This window comes from Octopus sinensis, linkage group LG19 (genome assembly GCF_006345805.1).
Source record: "Octopus sinensis linkage group LG19, ASM634580v1, whole genome shotgun sequence".
NCBI lineage: Eukaryota > Metazoa > Mollusca > Cephalopoda > Octopoda > Octopodidae > Octopus > Octopus sinensis.
Genome location: NC_043015.1, coordinates 51,213,314 through 51,234,031, shown reverse-complemented (window position 1 = coordinate 51,234,031; position 20,718 = coordinate 51,213,314). Strand labels below are relative to the sequence as shown.

General features: G+C 37.3%; 1 protein-coding gene across 1 annotated transcript in view; it reads right to left on the bottom strand.

Annotated features, from left to right (window-relative positions):
* Positions 1-20,718, bottom strand: part of LOC115222227 (intraflagellar transport protein 80 homolog) — a 522,946-nt gene that overhangs the window by 248,060 nt on the left and 254,168 nt on the right. The window contains exon 13 of the mRNA XM_029792388.2: positions 8,998-9,133. Coding sequence (XP_029648248.1) covers positions 8,998-9,133 — 136 coding nt within the window. The remainder of the gene's footprint in view (positions 1-8,997; positions 9,134-20,718) is intronic.

Below are 20,718 nucleotides of genomic sequence, written 5' to 3'. Positions count from 1 at the left end.
ATCTGGTTGAGAGCAGCATGCAGTTTACATCTAAAGCTGTCATGACAGAGTGGTGACAGCTTTTTAGGTACCAGAAATAGTCAGAGATGTCAAGCAAGCTGTGACAGAACAAGCGTATAAGAACCACAAGAGATTAATCAGTAATGGAATGATAACGAAGCTGAGCTAGCTGGATACGTAATGTGACAGGGCTGCAACACTGAAGTGAGGCTGGGATACATAGCGGAGATTCAGATACAGTGGTGTGACAGTAATGACTGGTATGGAATGAAGAAATGTGACAGGGCTGCAATACATGAGTCACACCTTGGTGGAGCTGTGACAACAATGTGACAGAACAGCAGGAAATTTGTAATACAAGAGTGGTTATTGATTTCATGTTCTCTCAACATTTCTAAATCCTTATGGTGTAAACAACATAAAGTTCTCACTGGCTGGAACAAAGCATCAAAAACTGATGAAGAAACTTGAAGGGTTGCTTTGGTCCGATGGTAGAACGTCTGTCAAATCTCAAAGACGGCTTTTGACTCTTTTCTATCTGAAGGGTTTTTCAAGCCAATATTTAAAAGCTATTATTTAGAGCCTTTTCTACTTCAAATTCCACTGTTAAATATCATTCCTTTCTTATCTTTCAAAGTTTACAAATTCTTATGACACAAACATCATCATCATTATTTAAAATTCATTTTCCATGCTACCATGGGCTGGACAGTTTGACTGAGGACTGACAAAGCCAGGAGGCTACCTCAGGCTCCAATCTGATGTGACAAGGTTTCTACAGCTGGATGCCCTTCCTAATGCCAACCACTCCAAGAGTGTAATGGATGCTTTTTTACATGCCACCAGCACAGGGGCCAGTCAGGCAGCAATGGTATTGACATTTATATATATCATCATCAACATCCATGTTCCATCCTGGCTTGGGTTGAATAATGTATACATGTTTACACACACACACACACATATATATATATATAATATATATATATATATATTATATATATATATATTGTGACCCCCTTCAGTCATGAATGACCATGGGATTGCACCTAGAAAGTTACCCTCCAAGGCACAAGTCCAAGCAAGGTTGTTTATGGAAGACCAACAGTCACCCATGCATACCAGCCTCCCCTCTCCATGCCACTGATGTTATCCTAGGGAAAGGCAAAGGCCAATACAGCTTGGCACCAGTGACATCGCAGCTCATTTATTAACATGCAAGTGGATGAGCACTCCACAGACACATGTACCCTTAACGTAGCTCTCAAGGATATTCAGCATGGCACAGAGTGTGACAAGGCTGGCCCCTTTGAAATACAGGTACAACAAAAACAAGAAGAAAGAGTGAGAGAAATTTGTGGTGAAAGAGTACAGCATGGTTCGCGACCACCTCCTGCTGGAGCCTCGTGGAGCTTTAGGTGTTTTCGCTCAATAAACACTCACAATGCCTGGTCTGGGAATCGAAACTGCGATCCTGTGACTGCAAGTCCGCTGCCCTATCCAATGGGCCATTGCGCCTCCACATACACACACACACACACATATATAACAATCAAAAAACAGCCCAAGGGATGGCTCTCTTGTTCCCCTGTTTTTGGCCCACAAAAAAACTGCTCTAAGGGAGACAATCCCATCCTCACTGGCACTGAACTATTTATTTTTTGATGACCAACTGACCAAATGACCATAACAGAAGTGAAGAGTTACACACACACACACACACATATGTTGTTGTGTGTCTGAGCACTATTCACACTCACACACTGGATAAGCTTCCACACAGTTTCTATCTAGTGTGATCACTTATATGGCATTGGTCAGACCGAAGGGAAAATAGAAGATACATTCCCATGATACAACGTAGTGGGACTGAACCCAAAACCTCATGGTTGCCATATGAACACCTTAGCCACTCATCAGCCTTGTCTAGCTTTAGTCTTTAAGACAAAAGACCATTAGAGGAATTTTCATTCGCTTTTACACATCGGCAGTTCATAGCTCCCCCTATTAACTTCGATGAGTTACTCTCTCTTTTACTCGTTTCAGTCATTTGACTGCAGCCATGCTGGAGCACCGCCTTTAATCGAGCAACTCGACCCCTTATTCTTTTGTAAGCCCAGTACTTATTCTATCGGTCTCTTTTGCCGAACTGCTAAGTAACGGGGACATAAACACACCAGCATCGGTTGTCAAACAATGCTAGGGGGACAAACACAGACACACAAACACACACATGCATATATATATATATACATATATACGACGGGCTTCTTTTCAGTTTCCATCTACCAAATCCACTCAAAAGGCTTAGGTCGGCCCGAGGCTATAGTAGAAGACACTTGCCCAAGGTGCCACGCAGTGGGACTGAACCCGGAACCATGTGGTTGGTAAGCAAGCTACTTACCACACAGCCACTCCTGCGCCTTGTGTATTGTCTAAAGACAGAGAAGAGAATGGGTTACAGAACTAGAACTAGATTCCCATGGTGTTATATCGTCTGTCTTAATAATCACATTTACACATAAATAAATAAAATATTTCCTGGTTAATGAGAATGTGTGTGGTTTTCTGCAGACATTGTATGGAATGCAGTTTATTAATCATGTTAACGAGTTTAGTAATTTAAAGTGTTGAATATCTAACACTCTCCGTGATACTAATGTATTGAATGAAACTAAATGTCGGTCGCTCAGGGACTTTGAAACCATGACTAACTAATACATTAGTCGTAATTCTTTTACTGAATTTCTGTTAGTCACTGAAAACTACTCATAATGTGGTACCATCGTAAAGGATTTTAGTCAATTATATTGACCCCTGAGGGCGGTGAGCCTGCAGAAACATTAGCATGCCGGGTGAAATGTGTAGCCGTATTTCGTCTGCCGTTACGTTCAGGGTTCAAATTCCGCCGAGGTTGACTTAGCCTTTCATCCTTTCGGTGTCGATAAATTAAGTACCAGTTACGCACTGGGGTCGATGTAATCGACTTAATCCGTTTGTCTGTCCTTGTTTGACTCCTCTGTATTTAGCCCCTTGTGGGTAGTAAAGAAATATATATTGACCCCTGATAAAATCACATGAGACATAGACTGGTGTTTTTGCTTTTTTTTTAAAGCAGTATCAATGTAAATGCAAACACAGACACACAGACACACACACATATCATTATCGTCATTTAACATCCACTTTTCCATGCAACTCTTTTCCTCATTTATTACCTTAATATTAGGCATAGGCGTTAGGTAAGAGGCGTAACCACATGGTTCTGGGTTCAGTCCCACTGCATAGCATCTTGGGTAAGTGTTTTCTGCTATAGCCTCGGGCCAACCAAAGCCCTGTGAGTGGATCTGGTCGACAGAAACTGAAAGAAGCCCGTCGTATATAAGCATATACATATATAGGCACAGGAGTGACTGTGTGGTATGGTAAGTAGCTTGCTTACCAACCACATGGTTCTGGGTTCAGTCCCACTGCATAGCATCTTGGGTAAGTGTTTTCTGCTATAGCCTAGGGCAGACCAAAGCTTATATATTGGATCATCCCATAAATAATGCAGTTTTTGAAATTGCATGAACTAAAAGTCAGAGGGGTACAAGATAAACTACCTGCATCAACTTGCAATAAAAGCAGGTAGTAGTTTTACCCTGTCCTTATTCTTAGTGCAAGTTTTGAAGAGTGCAGTTCGATTTTAACAGGTATTTTTCCAAAGGAGCATATTTTTACGTGTCACCTGCACACCAGCACAAGTGCCAGTAACGATCATGCTCAAATGGTGCATGGTGAGTTTAGTGCTCCACTAGCACGGATGCCAGTCATCGATTTTGATTTTGATTTCACTTGCCTCAACAGGACTTCACAAGCAGTGTCCAATGAAGGGAAGGTACGTATAAGTGGACTGGTGACACCCCTGGCTTAGGCCACAAGGTTATGGTCTCACTTGGCTTGCTGGGTCTTCTCAGGCACAGCATATTTCCAAAAGTCTCAGTCACTAGTCATTGCCTCAGTGCGGACTAATGTTCAAAGGTCATGATTCACCACTTCATCTCAGGTCTTCCTAGGTCTGCCTCTTCCACAGGTTCCCTAAACGACTAGGGTGTGGCACTTTTTCACACAGCTATCCTCATCCATTCTCACCACATTACCATACCAGCACAGTCGTATCTCTCGCATACTACATCTGATGCTTATTAGAACCAACTTCTCTCTCAAAGTACTTACACGCTGTTGAGTATGCACACTGACATTACACATCCATTAGATCATACTAGCTTCATTCCTTGTGAGCTTACACATATCCTCAGCAGTCACAGCCCATGTTTCACAGCCATGTAGCATGGCTGTTTGTACACATGCGTCATACAGTCTACCTTTTACTCTGAGCAAGACGCCCTTTGTCACCAGCAGAGGTAAGAGCTCTCTGAACTTTGTCCAGGCTAATCTTATTGTAGCAGCTACACTTTCAGCACACCCTACCCCTAGGTAACGGAAGCTATCAACTACTTCTAGTTTTTCTCCCTGGAATGTGACGGAAGTTGTTCTCTGCACATTTTCAGTGTTTATTGCTCCTGAGCATCAACCACATACAAAAACTATCTTTCCAGTTAGCCTTCCTTTCATATTGCTGCACCTCTTATGTGTCCATAGCTTACACTGGGTACATCTTATAAAGTTTCTACCTATGCCTTTTCTACAGATTGAGCAGTGCCATTTACCTGAAGGGATTTGTGATTTGCCTGCCCTCCTACTTATTAGGACTTTGGTTTTAGCTAGGTTGATTTTAAGGCCCTTTGATTCTAATCCTTGCTTCCACACCTGAAACTTCTCCTCTAGTTCTGATAGTGATTCAGCAATTAGAGCAAGGTCGTCAGCATAGAGGAGCTCCCAGGGGCATCCTGTCTTGAATTCCTCTATTATTGCCTGGAGGACTATGATAAATAGGAGGGGGCTGAGGACTGAACCTTGGTGGACCTCTACCTCTACCCGGAATTCTTCACTGTACTCCTTGCTAACCCTCACCTTACTGACAATGTTCCTGTACATGGCTTGCACAGCTCTCACTAACCATTCATCTATCCCTAGTTTCCTCATTGACCACCAGATAAGGGATCGGGGGACCATGTCAAAGGCTTTCTCCTTGTCAACAAAAGCCAGGTACAGCAGTTTATCTTTGGCCAAGAAATAAATATGTATATGTGTGTATGTATATATATATATATATATATATATATATATATATACATAGTTAAAATCTTTATTGCCCACAGGAGGCTAAACATAGAGGAGACAAAAAAGGATAGACAAAGGGATTAAGTCAGTTACATCGACCCCAGTGTTAAACTGATATATATTTAATCGACCTAAAAAGGATGAAAGGTAAAGTCGACCTTGGCGGAATTCGAGCTCAGAGCGTAACAGCAGACAAAACACTGCTAAGCATTTCTGCCGAGATGCTAATGATTCTGCCAGCTTGCCACCCTAATACACACACACATACACACACACACACACACACATATATCAGAACAAAGAGTTATCAATGAGGGATTAATAATCCAGATAAAATACATTTTAAGCACACTGAAGATACAAGGCCACCAGAGTAATAAGGGTTCTTGTAATTAGTATTGAAATCCAGGTTATCCAAAGACAAAGTCCATTATCTGTCAAATTTGTAAATCTGAGTTTGTGTTACCATGGTGATACAGTATGTTTTCACAAAATGGTATATAAAATGAAAGGTCAAAAGTAATGGGCTTTATATATTTATCGTTCATCGTCGTTCATCGTTTAGCATCCGCTTTCCATGCTAGCAAAGGTTGGACGGTTCAACTGGGGTCTGGGAAGCCAGAAGGCTGCACCAGGCCCAGTCTGATCTGGCAGTGTTTCTATGGCTGGATGCCCTTCCTAACGCGAACCACTCCATGAGTGTAGTGGGTGCTTTTTACGTGCCACCGGCACAGGTGCCAGACGAGGCTGGCAAACGGCCATGATCGGATGGTGCTTTTTACGTGCCACCAGCATGGAGGCCAGGCGAGGCTGGCAACAGCTATGATCGGATGGTGCTTTTTACGTGCCACCGGCATGGAGGCCAGTCGGGGCGGCGCTGATATGCATAGACTTACAGCTGTTTCAAATACAAATTTTGGTTGTGTTTGTGGTTTGGTTAAATCAACTGATCGATTGAAAGTATAGCAAACGACTGTTGCAATACTATCTTTGGGAAAATACATACAAACACACACACACACACACACACAGACATACACATGCTGTCTTTCAAAATACATTTACGGCTGAAATGAAACTGAAATTACTGATGTAATTCAGTGAAATTTGGAGAAAAAAAACTGAAAGAAAAGTGGAAAAAAAAAAGCCTCTCAGTGACCCGTAATCAACCAACAGTGGATTCCATTAGCAGTTACGATATTGACCCATTTACTAATTAGTGTCATCAGTTGATAATTTCACATTTTGACAATATTCTACAGCCAGCATCCATAATTGCTGCATGAGACAAGAAATTAAAACAACAACAAAAAAAAAAACATTAAAAAATATCAAATCAAAAGAAAATAACAAAACATTTTTTAAAAATTCAATAGATGCATGTCTGACATTTTCTTTCATCTGATTGGAGTCTAGCAGAAAGTTAGTCTTATTAGAATATTTGGCATTGGTCGGGTGTGGTGCGTGTGTGTGGTGGTGGGCAGGGACGGAGAGTAGATCAGCCTAGTTTTGCCACTGCACCAGTAACTTTTACTTTTAATAAGTAGTCTTATTTTAATTCCGACTCTTAATAAGTCAACGAGTCTTTCATCTGTTTCAACTAACTATAATTAGATATTAAATTCACCATCCTCACCAATTAACAAAACAAAACGGATAAAAAAAAACACCCTGAAAAATTTACGCAAACCAAAAAAAAAGAAAGAAAAACAGCAAAATCATAAATATATAAAAAATTTTTTTTTAAATACTAGAATAGAAACAGAGAAAAGAGAAGAAGATGAAGAACAAGAACAAGAAAAGTAGAAAAAGATAACAAAAAAAAACTATATAACTGATTTCGTTGATATTTGCCAATTAAATAATCTGAACTAATTACAAAAAGAGATGGTGAATGTAATATGAAATAAGGTCGAAAAGTTAATTGCATGGTGGTATGGAAGAATGTAGGATATATTTCTTTCAGAAAGATAATTAACTGTGATAACAAACTGAATAATTTTATCAAGGTTTTAAAAGCCATTGGTCGCAGATGAGTTATATGTGGCTGTATTTTGGTGGGAAATGGATGGGCTGAGCTGGTTTTGATGAATAGGGGGGGTTTTGGAACCTAAAATAATTTGGTGATTAGAGAGAGAGAGAGAGTCTAATGGAAGAAGAAGAAGAATAGAAGGAACAGTGTGGGCGTGCATGTGTGTTTGTGTGTGGGTATGGCAAGATGGTGTATTCTTCATAGGGTCCAACGACGATAGCAAACTGGGTAAGTAACAAGTTGAAGAATGTATCAAAGAGGGAAAGCTGTGTTGAAATGCATGGAGGAGAAAATGAAGATGAAGGAGAGAGAGAGTTAGAGAGAGTTGAAGTTAAAAACAAGCTTACCAGAGAGAAGAATTACTCAAATATTTTCACTATGACATAAAGATTATCTAAGCCTATCACTTCTTAATGAAGTTAATTTCTTTAAAACTCCAGAGAGAAACAGTAACACACACACAAGCGCAGATGTCTATATGTGTACATACACATGCATATATATTGATGTATATATATATATATATATATATATATATATATATAATATATATATACACACACAAATGAACATATGTATATATACACATATATATACAGGGATTTATATATGTATATATGCATATACATAAGAAAGAGAAAGAGAGAAAAAATGAGAGAGAGAAAGAAAGAGAGAGAGAGAAATAAATAGATACATAGGCAGACTAACAGACAGACAGAGAGATAGATAGATAGATACACATATATATATATACATATGTATATATATAGAGAGAGAGAGAGAGATAGGTATAGGTATATATATATATATATATATATATATATATAATTAAAGAGAGAAATGGAGAGAAAAAGAAGCAGAAAATAGTTGTTTGCTATCAGGGAAGTAGCCTTCATCAGGCAACTTGGCATTCCTTAATTAGTACATATGAATAATTTTAGGAAAATAATGGGCCTTTGCGGTTTTTAATTATAGAGCAAATATCAAATTTATAAGTTGTTTGGTTGCAGGGGCTGTGGAACCGGAGTGCAGAATTTGTTTTAATTAAGCTAATTACATTACAATGACAGGGTATAAAGCAAAGACATTCTCAGCTGTTACATAGGGAAATAAAATAGGGAGATTTCTACATCCCAGTAGGGATCTTTCTAACTAGCCAGTTGCACAGCAGGAGGCATAGTTCAATACCTAATGTAATTACGCAATAAGAAGAAACAACAAAGTGTCTATTTCAAACTGCATTTATATTGCATGGTTGCACTTTGGGGCATTTTCAACAGAAATTTTGGATATCTCTATTATCCTAGAGGTACGGATAATTTTTACAATGAAAATCCTCGTAGAATAGATGTTTATGAATTTTAATACAAGATATGTCTTCGTTTTTTATCATTTCATTTCACTTCAAGGAAATTCTTCATCATACCGAAAAGAGTGAAGAGGAAAAAAAAAAAATAAAAGAGAAAGAAGTAACAAAGAATTTATGTTTCTTTGGTTAATATTCAAAATTTGATTTCTCAGGCTTTAATTTCAGAAACCTATTAGAGAAAATTTAATTAGTACTATTCAAAAGTTCTTAACTTCTCTACGGCATATAACCAGAAATCTTTTTACTTTCTTTTTTTTTTTCTTGATTTTTTTTTTTTTTTAACACAATGGCAAAGAATTAGATGTAGACTTAATGAGCTGAGCGCAACATGAAATTCGAAATTTGAAAAATGCTGGGTTTAAAAACTTACCAAGTTTTAGAAATGTTCTGGTATGGCCAAACAAACGGACGGTTGTTAAATAAAGATCTCTATTTCTGTCAACAATTGCCAAACGTCTTTCATTAGCATGACCACATTGGTCCAAAGCAATTTCAACCACCTCCAACTGGAATGGTAAAAAAAACAGAAAAATCACACAATGCTATTATTTTATGAGTTAAACATACATACACACACACACACACAAACATATGTACATACATAAATAAATACATAGTATATATAACTGGCAATGAGGTTGATTCACCAAACTAAAAATTCATCAAGATTGTGCTCCAGCATGGCAGCAGTCTATTGATTGGAATAAGTAAAAGATAAAACCATATATATATACGTAATATATATGTATGTATGTACAAAATTTAAAGGACTGACCACTAAAAGTGGACAGTCAAAATGCTAGATATAGACATCAAAATCGCTATTTTTCACGAAGAATGTGTTCTCAAGTAAAAACTCAGCATAAAACCAAAGTGTAAAAAATAAGCAAGACAAATGAAAATATATGAAATAATAACGATTACCTATGTACCTATCAGTTTCACTTGTTAATATTCACGCATATGCATACGTGAAAATCTGCAAGCTCATCAGCATAGTCTGTCGTATACAAACATAATTTCCAGAATGTGCATGTATTTATATATAATTTAAAGGATGTAGGGAACGAAGAAGGTAAATGCAGACTACACATGTTTCCAAGTCAATCAGAACATGTTTTACATAACTCAAAAGATGTATCACAAATAGATACACCTTATATCTTCTTTGATTATATTAATTCATTTATTTGTAAAACGCACCCACTACACTCTCGGAGTGGTTGGCATTAGGAAGGGCATCCAGCTGCAGAAACATTGCCAGATCAGATTGGAGCCTGGTGCAGCCTCCTGGCTTGCCAGTCCCAGTCAAACCATCCAACCCATGCCAGCATGGAAAACGGACTTTAAACTATGATGATGAAACTATTTCTCCCATTGATGTAAACTGATAAGTATTTCTCTTTTCTTTTCATCTTCGTTATTACATTATATTAAATCCTAAGACATCGATTAATTAGAGTTTGATTGTGACATATTGCGTTCTGCAAATTTCTTCAGCATTCTAAATTGATCTTATACATACATAGACGTGTGTGTGTGTGTGAGTGTCTATGTACCTGTATATGTACGTATTTTTCATGTTTATACTTCTATACAAATATGTTTAAATTCGGTCTTAAAATAATATAATAATGTTTGATTCAATATATAAATTGGAGAAGGCAGCAGGCTGGCAGAATTATTAGCAGTCTGGGTGAAATGCTTAGTGGTATTTCGCTTGTCTTTATGTTGTGAGTTCAAATTCCACTGAGGTCGACTTTGCTTTTCATCCTTTTGTGGACAATGCATTGAGTACCAGTTATGTACTGGGATCGATCTAATCAACTGGACCCATCCCCTGCAAAAAAATATCAGGCCCTGTGCCTGGAGTAGAAAAGAATAATTTATGCTCCAAAGGTGGTGAGCTGGTGGAAACGTTAGCAAGCCAGGTGAAATGCTTAGCGGTATTTCACCTGTCTTTACGTTGCGAGTTCAAATTCCACTGAGGTCGACTTTGCTTTTCATCCTTTCAGGGTTGATACATTAAGTACCAGTTACATACTGGCCCCATCCCCTACAGAAAAATTTGGGGCCCTGTGCCTAGAGTAGAAAAGAATAATTTATGCATCAAAGGCAGCGAACTGGCAAAAACGTTAGCAGACCAGGTAAAATGCTTAGTGGTATTTCGCCTGTTTTTACATTGTGAGTTCAAACTCCACTGAGGTCAACTTTGCTTTTCATCCTTCCGAGGTCGATACATTATGTACCAGTTACATACTGGAGTCGATCTAATCAACTGGCCCCATCCGCTACAAAAAAAATTTGGGGGCCTGTGCCTAGAGTAGAAAAGAATAATTTATTCATCAAAGGCAGCGAGCTGGCAGAAACGTTAGCAGGCCAAGTGAAATGCTTAGCAGTATTTCACCTGTCTTTATGTCGTGAGTTCAAATTCCACTGAGGTCGACTTTGCTTTACATCCTTTCAGGGTTGATACATTAAGTACCAGTTACATAAGCAGATGATATGGAATAGGCTACATCAAAGGCATGATGCATTGCAATGGAGATAGAAAAAATTCTTCATGAACAGAAATTTACCACTCTGCAATATCATCATCATCTACTGTTTGTTGTCCATGTTTGACCAGGGCTGGCAAGCTGGATGGCTGCACCAGACTTCAGTCTGATTTGGCACAGTTTCTACAGCTGGACGCCCTTCCTAATGCCAACCCTTTTACAGAGTGTAATGAGTGCTTTGATGTTCTGCTGGCACAGGTGCCAGTTGTGTGACACCAGTATCTGCCATGACTGTGATTTTACTTGGCTTGAGTGGTCTTCTTCTCCAGCACGGCATAATGCCAAAGGTCTTGGTCATTTGTCATTGCCTCTGTGAGGCCCAACGCTCAAAAGGTGCTTTTCACATGCCACTGGCCTTGGCCACTTTGCCTCTTTGGGGACTGACACTGAAAAGGTGCTTTTTATGCACCACCAGTAACGCACAAGTAAAAGACAGAGATAGGCGTAGGAGTGGCTGTTTGGTATGTAGCTTGCTTACCAACCACATGGTTCCGGGTTCAGTCCCACTGCATGGCACCTTGGGCAAGTGTCTTCTACTATAGCCTCAGCCCAACCAAAGCCTTGTGAGTGGATTTGGTAGACGGAAACTGAAAGAAGCCTGTTGAATGTATGTATATATGTATACATGTGTGTGTATATGTTTGTGTGTGTCCGTTTGTCCCCCCAACATCGCTTGACAACCGATGCTGGTGTGTTTACGTCCCTGTAACTTAGCGGTTCAGCAAAAGTGACCGATATAATAAGTACTAGGCTTACAAAGAATAAGTCCTGGGGTTGATTTGCTCGACTAAAGGTGGTGCTCCAGCATGGCCACAGTCAAATGACTGAAACAAGTAAGGAAAAGACTAAAGAGTATAATTTTAAGATAATTGTTAAATAACAATTCATTTCTAGCTCTAGTGACGACTCATAAAATTAATTATTAAATAATAATTAATTTTTAGCTATTTTGGCAGCCCAAGTTGCATTTCCATCCAGTATATATTTCCCAGCCACTCACACACTCACTTTCACAAAATAACCTCATCTTCCTCCAACAGTTTTTCTTATAATTTTCAAATTTTAAAAGTTAGTTGAGGTTAGGGGAGAGAAAACAAAACTCTTCATCACTCTCGGCCTAGTCAAACTGGTGTGATTGATGAAGACTGAAGAAACCCAGCTTCAAAACAAGCTTACTCAATACATGCAGAAAAGAAAAATGTGTGTGGAAGAAGTACCAGGCACGGTAAACAGATATTTTTAGCTCCTTCGTACTCTGTCAAATGTAATGCCTATCTATTGACATTGTTTTTAATTAATCATACTTTATCTGATGCCTTCAAAATTTTTGATGATATGATAATATATTTTTAGAATGACATTGTAGAGTAGGTGTGAGGAGCCAGAACTGGCTGTTTTAATTCCTTCGTAACCAACCTGGCTGAAACTGGCTCTGGCTCTGAGTATAAATGTCTTGTTTTCAAATGTTCTGAATTAAAATCTTCCACCAAACCTTAGTCACAATTTATGTTCCTAACTCTTGCTTAATGATAACTAAGTTATTTTACTAAATTCTTTGTTATATTAAAAATTAATTGAAAGAAACACAGAGCATCTCAACAGAAATATGGTAACAAAAGGCTTAAAATATATAATAGAGAAACAATTCTTAACCCTTTCAATATCAACCTCACTGAAACCAGCTCTGTAGTACAGATGTCTTGTTTTCATTAGTTTTGAATTAAAATCTTCCAGCAAACCTTAGTCACAACTTATGTTTCTAACACTAGCTGAATGGTAACTGAGTTATTTTACTAAATCTTTGTTATATTTAAAGTAATTGAAGGAAACACAGAGCATCTGAACAGAAATATGGTAACAAAATGGTTAAAATATATAATAGAGAAACAATTTTTAACCCTTTTGATACCAACCTGTCTGAAACCAGCTCTGGCTCTGTAGCACAAATGTCTTGTTTTCATAAATTCTGAATTAAAATCTTCTACCAAACCTTAGTCACAATTTATGTTCCTAACTCTAGCTTAATGATAACTAAGTTATTTTACCAAATTCTTTGTTAAATCTAAGATTAATTGAAAGAAACACAAAGCATCTGAAAATAAATACAGTAAAGAAAGGGTTAAAGATAAACAGGTAGAGTATTTGGGGTGGATACGGCTGGTTTAAAAAGCTAAAGGGTTAAGCACTGCTCTGTACTTCATTTCACAAAAAAAAAAGACAATGAAATGGTACTCCATTCAGAAGGAAAGTTGCAATCTTGACCACTTGCACTGTACGAAAACCAGGTAACTGGACCTATGACTCTTTGGCCATGAGAATGTCCAGGTGTCATCGTTGATGATATTGGCAGCAACAACAGTGGTGATGATGACAATGATGATGACATTTCAAACCAGCCTCCAATCAATGCCATAATGTGCTGCATCTTACTGCAGTCCCCGGTGAATCATTGTTTATTCCCTTGCCCATCCAGTCTGAAACATTGCCAATGCCATGGGCATCATCCTTGTTTTACAGACAAACCCATGAAAGGTGATCAATGATTGGTCTGCATGATTTACACATCAGATTTAGACTAAAAGAGTACTGTAAATCCTTGAGTATAATCTGCATTTTTTCTCAAAATTTAAAGGTCAAAATCCCTTGTGCGTACTGTATACGAGGTTAAAAATGAAAATTATTTTCTAAGCAATGTACGAGTCTCTATTTGCTGTCCAGCAATGTTTATTCGGATATATTTTGTGATGTCAGGTGCAAAAATACCTTAAGATAAGCCTGAAAGCAATGAAAGCATAAAAGAATCATCCATAACCTGCAGTAAGCAACATTTATTAAACTTTATTACTGTTATTTCTTTATTTTCTGCAAACAAAATGCACAAAAATGCTACACGTTTGCATTATGATATATATACAATAATAATAAAGGACGTTACCGTAAACATTTTTACAAACCAAGGACGTTATACAGACCTCCTTGACTCAAGTTAGAGAAGGGGTACATATTATACACAACGTTTAGGTTTTTCAGAGGTACAGCCTCCTAAAAATCCCCTGCGTCTTATACTCAAGGGCGGACTATACTTGAGGATTTACGGTGAGCAAGATTGATCTGAATTATGATTAAAAGTGTAATTCATCAATTTCTTCTTTAATCCAATTTGTATTTTTTTTCCTATTTTTTTTGTTTGTTCCTGTCACTACGTTGGCAGGTCTTTATATTCAGTGTCAAGTTAATTTGATAACTATCATCTCCGTTGAAAAAAAGACCAGTGAAAGCTTTTCTTGAGCTTATTTTTGGAGTTCAGCTGCAAACATTTTGTTTCAAAACAAAATGTCAGCTGATATAAATGGACACCATTTTTTTCTCAAAAAAAAAAAATATAAAAAAGATTTTCCTAGCAATGGCATTTAGTTTTTAGCCTTCAAAGGAAAAAAACCATAGCAAGCAAAGATCCTCAGAATTTCAAAGAACTTGTTAGAAGATTCTGTGATAGGCATACAGGGAACATACATAAATACACAAACATACTGGAATTTTGATGGCCATTGGCATTTTCTTCCTCGCTCTCCTCCTCCTCTCAGCCTTCTCTCTGTGTTCCCTTTCTCTTCTCTCACTCTCTTCTGTCTCTCTTATCTCTCTCTCCGTCTCTTATACTGCTTCTCAATCCTTCTTTATTCCTAGTTATTATTTATTAATAAGGTCTGGGAAGCATTACCCATAGGTACACTTTTTTTTTTCAAACATGAGATGTTTGATAATGTTAGAGAAAATAGTTAGTTCTTTAATTTTTTTTTTTTTTTTTTTCATTCAGTTATTTTGTAGATCACATTTTGTTAGAAACTTAGTCAAGAATTTGAGAAAAGTTCAGTAAAGACACTGACTTCTTCAAAGGCAAACTATATACACAGGTGTGAAGCTATTACGAACACTGATAAAGCAAATGTTAACAGCAGGTCAGAGAATTATAACGAAGTTAAGTGAAGTATACTAGTCTTCATAAAATAAAGGTTTGGGCTGCACCAAGACATGGCACCACAAGTGTCATGTTTCTAATGACACAAATACTTCTGTGCACACCATATAAAAGGGTGTGGTTAACAAGAATATGGTTGAACTGTAATTTAATGAAAAACTTAATGTATGGGTAGGTTATGTATGGGTAGCTCTGTTTCATATGGTTCTTGAAGCTAAATGACAAGAGTTCAGATCTGGTTCTATTTAAGAATTTGTGTAACATGTAATATGTAATAATGTATGATATGTAATATGTAATCTTGATATATAAAACAGAGTTTGTGTGTGTGTGTGTGTGTGTGTGTACATATGTTCCTTATGGCTTCGAAAACTGAGTTGCCAATTTTGACATATGAGGTATCAAAAGATTCAGTATTCTTTCCACTACCAAATGAAGTATGTTTTTTGCATAATGACTCTTTTTTACTACAAAAATAACCTCAAAAACAATGTTGGGTTGCACAATTCTGAGGTCTTTAGCTAAGAGAGGCAATTCTACCTGAACAATCTCCCTCTTACATAAAGCATAATGAGAAAATGTTTAAAATACATGGAGTTTTACCAGGGAATAAAACTTCGAAGATATGCTGTCAACTTTATCAGTATTATTTAGTAGCTAATCTTCTAATGTGAAGTATGTTTGACTTTGTTTTGTTTAGCCCAGAGATGCCTTTAATGTAGCAGACCTACCGCATAGTTTATTTATTTATTTATATATTTTTTCTTCCTGAAATACTGTAAATCTGTGTCTTCCTTTGCTGAAAGGGTGTGTTTTAAGAGAGATTTGGCTGCTATCAGAAGTAGCTCAAGTTACCACAGATACACCTGTGTGTGTGTGTGTGTGTGTGTGTGTGTGTGTGTGTGGTGTGTGTGTGTGTGTGTGTGTGACTGTGTATGTGTGTGTGTGTGTGAGCATGTGTTCTGATGTGGTGAAAAAATACTTTTTCTCAGAATATTTTGCACAATAATTTTTTAAAGAAATTTAGACATCTTTCTTACTGCTAACCATTCAACTTCAAATTACTATTGTTAATCGTTGGAATGAGATGTACATATAGTGTTAATGTACAGAGTGGAAATTCAATACGAAGCTTTGAACTTGTTATCTTGTGGTTAGTAATCCATTACCTTAAATTCGAAGCCATTAACTCTTTAAACAGCATTTTACTGGGTTTAGTCTTTCGACTGTCACCATGATGGGGGATCACCTTTAAAAATTTAATTGATCATACTGACCTCAGTACATATTTCAATCTGGCATTTATTTCATAGATCTCTGCTTGATGAACTGCTAACTTTGAGACATAGTGGGACATAATACTTGATTTAACAACAAATGTAAACACACACACACACACATATTAGGTGCAAGAATGACTGTCTGGTTGAGAAGTTTGCTTCCCAACCACATGGCTCTATGTTCAGTCTCTCTGCACGATACCTTGGGCAAGTGTTTTCTACTATAGCCCTAGGCCAACCACAGACTTGTCACTGAATTTGGTAGATAGATACTGCAGTGTTGTTCATCAGAAAATGACTGAAAAGCATGTTTATAAAGAAGAGCTGTTTGCTTCATACTCCTCATGTGCCGATTCTGCCCATAAGAAAGGAACAAATAATACAATGTGGCTGTAGGTCATAACACCTGGGTAACACCAGGGTGCATTGCTAGTAATTTATATCACAATGCATATATATATATATATATATATTTTTTCATGAAGGAGCATGGCTCAGTGGTTAGCGCGTCAAGCTTACAATCGTGAGATTGTGAGTTCAAACCCCGGATCAGGATTTTGTTGTGTTCTTGAGCAAGGCACTTTATTTCATGTTGCTCCAGTTCACTCAGCTGTAGAAATGAGTCGCGATGTCACTTGGATAACATTGGTGGCATGGAGAGGGGAGGCCAGTATGCATGGATGACTGCTTGTCTCCCATAAACAACCTTGCCCGGACTTGTGCCTGGGAGGGTAACTTTCTAGGTGCAATCCCATAGTCAGTCATGACCAAAGGGGGTCTCAGCATATATTTATTTTACAATATGTGATTATTTGATTCTCACAATAAAAATATACGTAGAATGGTCTTGCGTCTAAAGATCTAAAGGCCATTGAGATAAAGATAAAGTATGAATTTCTAATCCAGGTATAGCACCAGTAATTTTAAGGGGAGGGGCAAGTCAGTCACATCTACACTAGTATTTGTCTGGGTACTTAAAAGGGGTACTTAAAAGATGTAGAGTGGATCTATGAAATACTTAGTATAGGACCTGGTCTTCAAATCTTTGTAAATCTTTTCAAATCTTTGTAAAAACAACAGATGTTATTAACGGCAATGGGCTGGCTCACTAAATGCTGCTGATAGTTTTATTTTTGAAGAATCTCATTAGTGCTAGGATTACTAAAGAATGGAACCTACAGAACCCTTGTATAGTACATGATCTTCAGATCTCTGTTTTCTGTTTTAACTCTGAGTCAACTAATGCTGTGTGAGTGAATTTCATAGATGGAAACTGTGTGGAAGCCTCATCAACAACATCATCGTCGTCTGTTTTTCATGCTGGCATGGATTGGACAGTTTGACACGAGCTGGCAAATCCAGGAGCTACACCAGATTCCATTGTCAGTTTTGGAATGGTTTCTACAGTTGCTGGATGCCTTTCGTAACACCAACCATGGGTGTTACTAACAGTAGAAGAATCCCTGTTGTGAACTGCTCAGACAGCTCATTAAATCCACTCGTTAATTTCTGCTAATTAGATAATTTAATTGATAGCAGTGGATGCAGCAAAATGAAAAAATAAATGTTCTGGAAATTGTTAAATCTGATAGCAACAAAAAAATTTCACTTTCCATGCCAAAAGAGAATGTGAAAACATTATGAAACTGTGATATACTGGGGGATGGTTGACAGACAGAGTCTGGAGACAGTGATTCAAGGAATGTGTGCTGTTAGAGAACATGAAAGGTGAAGCATAAATGATCAGAGAGAATGATGTCTGGCCAATAACGCTTTCACATTTGAAATAGCCCCTATCCGGTCCAAATACTCTGCCTGTTTTATACTCAAACCAGCCAGATTTAGCCTCTCATGTAAAAAGCACCTGTGCTGATGTTGCGTAAAAGTACCCAGTTCACTCAGTAAAGTGGTTGGCATCACGAAAGGCATCCAGCAACTGTAGAAACCATGCCAAAATAGACAATGGAAGCTAGTGTGGCTGTGGCTTCTGGCTTTGCTAGCTTCAGTCAAACTGTCCAATCCATGCCAGCAAAGAAAACAGATGACGATGATATTGTTGATGAGGCTTCCACACAGTTTCCATCTATGAAATTCCCTCACACATCATTAGTTGACTCAGGGCTAAAACTGAAAACACTTGCCCAAGGTGTCATGCAGAGAGATTGAACTTAAAATTACATGGTTGCAAAGTAAGCTTGTTAGCCACACAGCTACATCTGTGCTTATAATACTGAAAAAAAGGCAGAGTTAAATTGAGTACTTTAGTTCACAGTATCTAACAAACAGATGGGATGGTCATGGCAGGAATGTTTTGGATGTAGCCCTTAGCAATATCAATTTCCTACTACAAACATTAAGACAATTACATAGAAGGTCTTAGCTAAGAGCTCATATGACCCATAAAATGAGATTTTTAGAAAATCTAGCTAAAATATTATGAAGAAGGAAAGAATGATAAAACATTATATTGATAATCTGTCTCCAACATTAAAATTACTTTGAGAAAGTTTCCACCTATAAAACTTGGCACCAAAAAACGGTTACTTGTTTGCTAAAACAAAAATCTTCTTTATTAGAAACAAGTAAAGTGTAAATATGTAAGGTGTGTGTGTGTGTGTGCATGCATGTGTGTATATGTGTATATGTGTATGTGTGAGTGTACGTGTCTGTGAGTGCATGGATGTGCATGTGTGTATGTATATATGTTTGCACGTGTGTGTGTATATATTTATATGTGCATGTCTGTATATGTGTGTGTATGTATATATATTTATAAATGTATGCACATATATGATATATATATATCTATAAACATATATCTATACATATATATATGCACACACATATATATACATATATATATATATACACACACACACATATATATACATATATATACACACACACACACATATATATATATATGTATATATGTGTTTGTGTGTAGGTGTGTGCCTATATATATATATATATATATATATATGCATACACACATGCATACATACATACAGGTACACACATGAACACACATATACAATAAAAAGGAAAAGAAAACTGAAACAATTTCATAACACAAATGTGATTAAGATTAATTTCCAGATTGAATATAGGTCATTTATAAATAAACATCTTTTTAGTAAAAATCTTCTTTTTTTTTTTATTTTCATATATTTATTTATTTATTTATTACCTTCTGCAGCAATAAAAGAATTTAATTCCACTGAAAGATCTGACAGAAAAATGGTTTCTTTGGAAATCAAATGATCAAAGACAGAGAAATTCTTGTAAAAATAACGTTAATCTTTTAGAGAAGCAACAAATGAGATGAACTTTTTGAAACGATTAACAGCAAGTGATGAGGAAAAATAGAGCGGAGGGAATGACAAAAACGACATCCAAAGTTCCAGACAAATTAAATTTGATTTGAACATAAGGAATCGTTATGGGAATTTCATATTGGTGAAGAAACAACAATGTGAAATTACTCTCAGCTTATATTACCATAACTTCCATGATAGGCAATTGAAGATAAGATAAGCATATGTGTGTTTGTGTGTGTGCATGTGTGTGTGTGTGTGAGTGTGTGTGCATATACACATGTGTGTATGCCTGTGTGCCTATTAACAAGCTCAAAGATGTGTATATATATACTCATGTGTGTGTGAATGTGTATATATGTATATAACAGAGTTTGTTTCACTTGTGAAGTTTCATGCCACTGCAATCCTCAGGTGAGACTTCTTTACTGGGGATCTCAGTAGCATGAGACAAATTCTCAGTTTTCAATAAATATAATAATAAAAAAAACATACCTTCTACAACATGTATTAAGCACTTCTCTCTCATTCACTTCACATACACCAATGCGGTTTGCTGCTTCTAGGATGTAAGCTGCGACTTGATCAAACTTCAGTGGGTCTATAGAACAAAGGCGTCTGATGTTGAAAGACCCAAAGCCCTCTAAGACCTCAGAAATCTCTAAGACTTCAGAAACCCTTTAAGACATCAGGAATCATCTAGGACATCAGAAAACCTCAAAGACCTCATAAACACTCTAAAACCTCATGGATCTCTACAATGTACCATTAGTGTTACCTCTGGGGTCCTAGTGGGATTTTGGGTCTTTCAACATGAGGTTTCCTCACCCAGTTGATCCAGACAAAGTTGAAAGTTATTGCTTTCATCTCAGTAGCAGTAAACCACTGGTTTGCTCTCTCTCTCTCTCCAATCTACCAAATGGCCTTCTCTGCAACTTCAGCGATGGAAATTGTGGCCCT